Here is an 8,501-nt window from a genome sequence, read left to right as displayed (position 1 = left end):
AAACGGGGGGGGGGGGGGAAAAGCGGGCCCTTTTTTTTTTTGGGGGGGGAAACCCCCCCCCCCCCCCCCCCCCCCCCCCGTAAATGTCATCATCCGCACGCTCTACCGTGAGAGTTCCGCTTCCGCTCTGTCAAGAACTGCCTATGGTTCAGTCGAAAATAAGTTGGCACAAAGGATCCTAGATCGAAACGAGGATAGCGCTGCTGTTTTAGCGCAGAATACATAAATGATCGATTTAAGCATTGCAGCAGACCACATCATTCCGTCTATCCGTATAACAGGCGGCCTAGGAATGATAAAAGAACTGTATCTAGACCCATTGGATGATACAACCGGAAACAGGATACCTGTTGACCGGAAGCAGTTTAATGAAATGCTGGGTTTGACAGTGTTAAGCTTTTAGAGTGAGTACTCAAGGTAAAGCCTCTATCGACTTTTTGATACTATGATTGAAAGTCGTTTAATCTATTTGTTACGGTTGATTGATGTCTGAAACACTGTTCTCATTAGCTCTCATTGCAGACCTCTCTTAGTGCGTCTGAAAGGGCTCTCTAGCGTTCTAATAAATATTTTGGGGTACAAACGTATACGAATCATATTTTTGAATTTGTTGAAATAAAGTGGGGGTACATTTGTGGACACCCCACCACCCCACTGGTGCCGCCACTGATTTAGCCTATGTTTGGATTGTAGAATAAAGATTTGGTATACATTGTTGTATTTTTTCTTATTTTGATTGTGCTTGTCTGAGACGAATCTGTGATAACGAAAGCAACAAAGTAACACATACCAGGCCCGTAGAGTGACTTAATTGTCCGGTGGGGCAGTAATGGCCGGAATTGGTCGATTCTCAGAATTTTTTCAGGGCATTTCATTTTTTCGGAAGGGCATGCCCCCCTCCCCCACCCCTTCTCTTTTCCTCCTGTAGCAACGGACAGTACGCATACAGTAAGATACACATAAATATACGCGAAAACCTCTTTACAATTCGATCGAAATCCACGTTTCATTAAATTGACAAGCTGACAAGTGGCACAAACAAATACAAAATATCGGTAAACAAAATATAAGAATAGGAAATTTAACTGTGACAGTTTATTGACTTAGTTCCAGTCTATCCATAATTCCATTACCGGTTATTTCCCCTTTCCTTATAAAATGTTTCCTTTGCCATCAGAGTGTAACGCATCGTCAGTCGGGCGTTATGTTTCTTAAAGGGACTGAACCAGTTTAATGCATTAGGCACACTGAAATAAAATTTAGGAACAAAAGCCTATAACATGTTGAAATAATGGCGGTTAGTTCGCTTGACCATTCAGATGATCCAATTATGCGTGGGTTGAATCTGAATAAATACGTTGCAGGGCCAGGTATATGGCACCAGTGGCAACGGAAGAGAGTCCAACACTAGCTGTGTGAGCAACCGGTATTTAAAGCCCTTGGAAGAGGTCAATAGCCTACATGGATCAGTGTGGATTGTTATCTATAAATACGTTCAAGACACTAACTTTGAATAATATTTATCACTATTATTTAAAGCCTCTGTTGACTTGGGTCAAATCTCCTTAGCCTAGTCCTATTTGGGCTTCCATAAAAGTTTGTGTCATGCGCATTGACTTTGTTTATCCCCTTGACAAAAATGGCCACGAACAAAGATATCGAAGCGAACCGATTAGAGGTAAATACTTTTTTTCCATAAAATAACGCGCTGAAATACTGCCACTTTGTGCCAGATTGTTGCCTCCGAGTTTCTGTATTCAAGAAAATTTAAAATGTTAATAGACTCCTTTTTGATCTGAAATTATGAATGCATTTCGACAGCCAAAACTATTGCGAAATTAATAGGTCTGGGAATTTAGAAACATGTAATCAAAATGTCATCACTCAAGATGTGAATGTAGGTCTATTATAAGTCCAAAACAACTGCCTCTGTTTCAGCTTTTGATAGCTATTTTGACAGTTAGACTCTGTTGTTTAATGGGGATTTTCCACACCTGCGAAGGTGTGTTCTTTTTGTCATAATAGTTATACAGTGGTGTAACCTATTTTCGTGCATATAAGGATTCAACACCGAATTTCGTCAAAGTTAAAACAACTTCTCTTAGTATATATCTTTGATATCAATTCAAACTAATGACAATTCCTTCAAAGAACCACGATTTAAAAAAAAAATAGTCACTGACAAAATAAGATACGTAGCGTGATTTATTGCTAAAAGTCACAGAAACAACATAAGTATATGGCCCACTTTGTGTTCGATAGAAATTTTCTGCTGACACGGAATCCGCTAGTTGCTCACGTGACTTCATTCTTTGGACTACATTCTAGCAGACGACGCTTGGAATTCCGATTCTAACTAGGGATTATAAGGAAATTCGGCTGATAAAAAATGGTGACATTTGGTAATAACTGAAATCTGCCATTTTGTATTTGTCAAAGTATACATTAATACATTTTATCTTGCTTGAAACTAAGAATAAGACAATACAATGGATGATTTGTAACACCTTGGTTACTATTCAACAACTTCTATTATAACTATTTTTGTCTTTCAGCCATCATCTCCGGCACCGCCTTACTCTTCGGAACCACAACCTGGTGCCACAGCCATACCCCATCAAGATGTTGAACTACCTACATATCAACAGGCTTTACATGATCCTACAGGTTAGAGTTTGGGCATTTTAACTGATAGTTTTAAACAGGTTATAGTCAACTTAGCCCTGTGTCAAAATGGCCACAAAAGTCACAAAATGGGCCTAAACACCCAAAACAAAGTGGCCCTCTTGTCATTTTAAACTTTTCAACACATTCTCTTAATATATAATGTGATATTTGTATTCTAGGTCCCCCACCCTCCTATGATTCCTTATTTGGTCGTGTGAAAGAGGCTAAGGCCAAGTCAAGTGGAGTTTTGGATTTTTTGATGAAAGTCTTGGAGACGTTGGTCAGTACATGTAAGTATTAGTTTTTGTTTTTAAGATAAATTGGTGCTGGATATATAGTCCACTAAGATGGTGTCTTATAGGAGTAAGGGGATTTCCGCAGTCAGCACTGAAGCCTTAGACGCGAGTCTGGGTGTAGCCGACGCAGGTGCAGATATTCATGTGGTATACCTTGCCTGCAAGAGCAGTATCACAAATGCAGTAATTTGATTGGATTGTACACTAGTGAATACAGCCAATCAGGGCCGTTAATTAGTAGTCACACATGCAGTCGTATATTTTACAGACAGGCTTTGATGGGTACAATAGAAAAGATGTAAATTGGACAATGAACAATTTATTACAGAAAATACTGGTACACAAGATTTGCCAAATTACGGTAGTTATATCTGACAAATCCTATTAGTTAAACTTGAGTTAATTCTCTTTTGTGAGGTGAACTTTTAGCCTTTACTAGTCACTAAATACTAAATATAGTGGTGGTATTATTGTAGCTTGAGGCCAAACAACTTCATATTTTGTCCTGTTTATCCAATATCATACCATACTGTAATAATAAGTCTGAAACCAGAATGATTATGTAACAGCCAAATCAGATTAATTTTCTGTTTTTAGAATTCCATTAAGTTGTTCTAGTATGCCAAAATAGAAAGTTCCATTTTTGAGTGCATATAAACCATCATTAAAGAGATAGTAAAGAGGTTTTCTAAATTTTTATGTGCATTGGGAACAATGATAGCATCAATTCGCATCATTCCAATTTTTGTTAAGATGTCTGTTGGTACCTGTAATTGCACTAAAACTAAGTGTTTGATGATATCACCAATCGTGAAATATTCTTTAAGACATAAGGCCCTTTGTGATGAGTGACGTCATCAAACACTTAGTTTTAGTGGTATAGCAGGAACCACAGAAAATTTAGAAACTGCTTTACAATCCCTTTAATGTCCTTAAGGAAACTTCTTTAAACAAACATTCCTAACTCATGGCGAAGTGTAGACATGAGAATAAGTGCTACTTGTTCAATTTGACGCAGGCTGAAAATAGGTCAGTTGCCTGGAGATTGCGTAGCGTGAAATTCAGGAAAGATACAAATAATGTTTTACTATTTTTATATCATATATTACCTGTATTTATAATTACAGTGTGTTTCACTATATTATTGGGTATTATATTTGCTATACCAATTGCTATGATCTGTATGGGTAAGTAATACTTAATAACTAAATACTAAGTAGGTATTAAGGAGGGGGGGGTAGGGGGGGACTCGACACTGGGCTGACTTTCAAAAGCGCTGGACACTGGGCTGACTTTCAGAAGCACTGGATCAGGAATAAGAATTTTTTCTTACCTTATGGATGATTCAAACTCACGGAACCTAATTACCCAGCAGAAGGTATTAGACACCTGAACACCTGGAACTACTTTGTTACTACATGTATGTCTTTAAAATGGGACAAATAGAGTCCAAATAGCTAAATAATGTTTACTTGGTAGTAGTATTATAAGGATATAAGCCAATGTATATCAAGGAGAAGGGTCCAAACACTTAGTTTTAGAGGATTTGTAGGAACCACAGATGTCTGATTGAAAATTGGAACAGTGTAAATTATCAGTGTCCCTGCTACACACACAAAATTAAGAAGACCTCTTTCCATTCCCTTTAATGTCATCTTCCATTACTAATTATTACAGGTTCCATACATCTGGAAGATTGCCCCAGAGAAAGATTTATACCTATATACCTGATAGTAGCAGGAGCATTTGGCGCCTTCAGGAATCTAGTGAGTTTTGTTCCGAGGCTGTGTAAGTCTGATGATGAAGAAGAAACTCCACCCGAGGCCAAGAAAAAAGGCCAAAAATCTTTTCATCTGATTGATTGCTTTCTATTTGGATGGTTCATAGCTGGTAGGTTTTATTGGATACCTCTCCCTGTCTCAATAATGAAATAAATACAGTTTAGTATGCAATGAGGGAAATTTTGCAAGGAAAGCAACGTTACTTCCTGTTTTCATTTCCGACTGTCAAGTGATCTTTTAAGTGCACAGTCTGTAGCACACAGAGCCTCGGTTTATCCATCTGAATGACCAGACGCTTTTTTCACGTAGCCTATTTAGATCTGCATCACCAACAGGAGAAACAAGATTGAGAAATCTGAAGTTATTATTGGACCTATCGGGGTTGACTCAATCATTTACTTGTAGATTTCTACTATCAGAATCATCAGTTATACTTTTAATGTTTCGTTTCGAAACACCTGATGGTACTTCTCTGTAGAGGAATTTAAAACTACATGACTTTTACTCAAGATTTTAATTAATTGTCTTGCTTGTACATATTTTTATTCTTATAATGTTTGTATATTCCAGGCAATGTATGGATATATAGAGTATATAATGATTTTAATGCCACTGACCCCACCAGTAGTTACTATTGTGAACCCACATTGTATTACTTTGCCTTCTGGTTGACCACAGCAACCTACATCTTGATTGGCTCCATGTGCTTCTGTATTTGTTGTGGTAGCTGTCTAGCCTTCTGTTTTAGCTAAAGACAAGTTGGTACAGCTCAACTTAAATCTGTTTCAGCTAAAATCAGGCAACTTTTGATAATGTGTAAGTTTTTTATTTTCTCAGTGCAGGAATCCTTGAAATTTCAGTAATTTCTCTAAATATCGTACTTATTTCTGATTGGTCAGCTCACCTCATGAATATTACAAATTTCTAAAATATATGGCATGGTCACCATTGTATGAAAATGGTGTTTAAAAAAAAAAAGGATATTTCTAATTGGTCCACTCAATATGAATCAAAATTGACTCAGCTAGCTGGGTCTGCAATATTTTAAACAGAGTATTGGATGTGTGCAGAGTACATAATGTCGGCTGTAAATAGAGCTTTGGTCATGTGATGCACCCCTAATCATTTAATTGAACTCTTCCGCTCTTACATTTATTCAATTGATATGATCAAATTATAGTGTTCAAGTATGTCAGAATAGTTCATCTTCAGGGAAATTTCTGGGTTGTCTATAAAATTAAAAAGTTGTGAATTTAATGCATAATATAATTTTATTATATTGCTGTTGATTTTGTGTAATCTCATATTTATTTTGGTGAAAGATTAATAGGTCTGATTTATTTGCCTGATTGGATATAATTAATATTATTGTTCATCCAGGAAAGATTAAAAACTAAAATAGACTAGTCTACTTTATTTAGTAGTGAGAATATAGGAATAACAATTATATTTGTGATACTATTTATTCTAAAGTGAAACAATGACCAAATGAATAGTCCTATTGTTTTGCTGAAACAATGAGGAATGAAGCCAGGTTTAAAAAGTTTCAATCACTATTTTTTTACCTCAAAAAATTTTAGGCTGATTGTGTTTAATTCTGACAACAGATAATGTGTATCTTTTCAGTGGTTTCTTATCTTTCCATGATGTACATGTACGTTATATATTTTTGTCAGACTATAAAGGGTGAACATTATCATTTATTTCTGATTTTCTTTGCTTAAGTTCTGTGTAACTTGCTCAATGAAAGTAAATGCCAAGCCTAGATTGATGTGTATAAGGTTGTTTGTCTTCGTGTTGATGCAGTTGTGAATACAACCAGCCTGGTGTTAGAGAAAGCAGAACTGTTCGAAGCTTTATTTTATTCTACCAAATGAGTCTTGTAGTATCAGTAAGTAACTGTAGGCAGACAAATCTTTCAGTAAAATGAGTGGTATTAAAATGGACAACTACATCTTCAGGAGAGATACTGTTCTGGAGCCTTATTCTCCAAAACTTAACTTAAAAACTAATTTAGGAATTACAGTAATCTGATTGGATAACAAAACTATTTTTTAGTTTAATTTTAGTAATTGACCAATCAGATTACTGGAACACTAAAATCATCTTAAGTTTTCCAGAATAAGGCTCTTGGCTCAAAAGTTCTTCATATTTTGGAATGATTCTTGGTTTCAAAAAAACAAACAATTCCTATGAATATAGTCATATCCAGGCTTGGCTTCTACTTTCAGTTCTTCTAACAGTATTTTGGGAACAAAGTGATTTTTATTAACTATAATTTTTAATTGTTATTTATTTTGAGTGGCTAGTCGAACATAGATATTTGAGTTTATCAAGGGAGGTAATAGAAAATAAACACAACTGTTCACATGATGTTAGGTAGAATAATTATAAATTTTATATTGCTCACTCTACAAACCAACACAGCAATTTAAACTTGTCTTGCCTTCATTACCATTGAAACTATCAAAAAATAATGTGCTCATTAACAATGTCTTCACTATGTCTTACGAACTTCATCTTATACCTGGACTGCTATAGACACATTTCTTGTATTACAGAAATTAGTAAATGCTGCCATATGGTTGGATTGCGAATACAGCCAATGAGAGTGCTTGACAGAAAGAGTGTAAGTGGTAAGAATTATTGTTGATATATAGACTTTCTGTCAAGAGCTCTGATTGACTGTATTCACTAACATACAATCCAATCAAATCGCTGCTCTCTGTAATACAAGAATAGTGGCTATGCAGTCAAGGTATAAGTATGAAGTTTGTAATATCTGACATTGTGAAGATGACTTTGTTTATATTTTGAATCTTCCCTGGTTGTGTATAATTATCCTAACTTGATTTTATTGTACAAAATGTACTAAGCTTCCATATTTGTGATACAACCTGATATTAAAAGCTGGTTAATCCTCTCAGTATTAGCTTTATCAGCTAACAGAAATCCAAATTTCACTTCACACTTTATTTAGTATTAAATCCTTATAATTATCTTTGCTCTTTGTGAAGTATGATTTGAGGTATTCGTTGTTCCTAAACTGAAATTAGACAAAACTGGTAATATTTTTACACTTTAAGAAAGCCATTAGATATTTGATAGAAACAAATGAACCTCTTCCTCTCAGCCAGGCTGATAAAACTGTGTGATAATCAAATTTGGGTTTAGTAACATTTTGAAATCTGAGTTATTTAGGTTGTTTAAGTTTGAGTATATCATGAGATTAAATTAGATTTGCATGTTTTATGTTATTTGTTGTAAGATTATTTGCCATGGTAACAGTGATTATTAAGGTTGTATTGTTTAGTTAGTAATAATTTAATTAATCTTATAATTTTTTTTTCTTTTCTTCTTTTTTTTTTGATATTTTTTGTCTAAAATATAATCTGGCACGTTTTCTACTGAAGTTCTGTTCTTATGATGTTGCACCATTCCAAAAATCAATCAGACATGAGTGGTTCTTACAATTTGACTGAAACTTAGAGTTTTACGACATCACCATCACAAAGGGCTTTATATATGAGCAGTTTTTGCCATAGTGACGTCGTTAAAGACTTAGTTTTATTGGAATTGCAGGAACCACAGACGTCTGATCGAAAATTGGAATGATACAAATTGATGCTATCTATGTCCCCAATACACAAAAAAAATTAGAAGGCCTCTGTACAATCCCTTTCATTTATATATCTTTCTTTTCCCAAATGGCCAAACTCTGATATTTTAAATTTCCTCTCATGTCTACCTTCTTGAT

At 35.2% G+C, this 8,501-nt stretch overlaps 1 protein-coding gene across 1 annotated transcript; it reads left to right on the top strand.

The window, feature by feature from the left end:
- Positions 1 to 1,639: 1,639 nt before the first annotated feature.
- LOTGIDRAFT_230986 (hypothetical protein) lies at positions 1,640 to 5,636 on the top strand (the record flags this gene model as incomplete). The annotated part of the gene is made up of 6 exons (XM_009050988.1): positions 1,640 to 1,678; positions 2,556 to 2,667; positions 2,847 to 2,957; positions 4,091 to 4,150; positions 4,641 to 4,853; positions 5,315 to 5,636. 6 exons carry the CDS (start codon positions 1,640 to 1,642, stop codon positions 5,494 to 5,496), a joined length of 717 nt encoding a protein of 238 aa, XP_009049236.1. The 3' UTR covers positions 5,497 to 5,636.
- Between the last annotated feature and the right edge of the window lie 2,865 nt (positions 5,637 to 8,501).

Source organism: Lottia gigantea, assembly GCF_000327385.1.
Source record: "Lottia gigantea unplaced genomic scaffold LOTGIsca_16, whole genome shotgun sequence".
NCBI lineage: Eukaryota > Metazoa > Mollusca > Gastropoda > Lottiidae > Lottia > Lottia gigantea.
The sequence above is the reverse complement of the archived record's forward strand: the minus strand, read 5'-3'. Positions and strand labels throughout refer to the sequence as shown.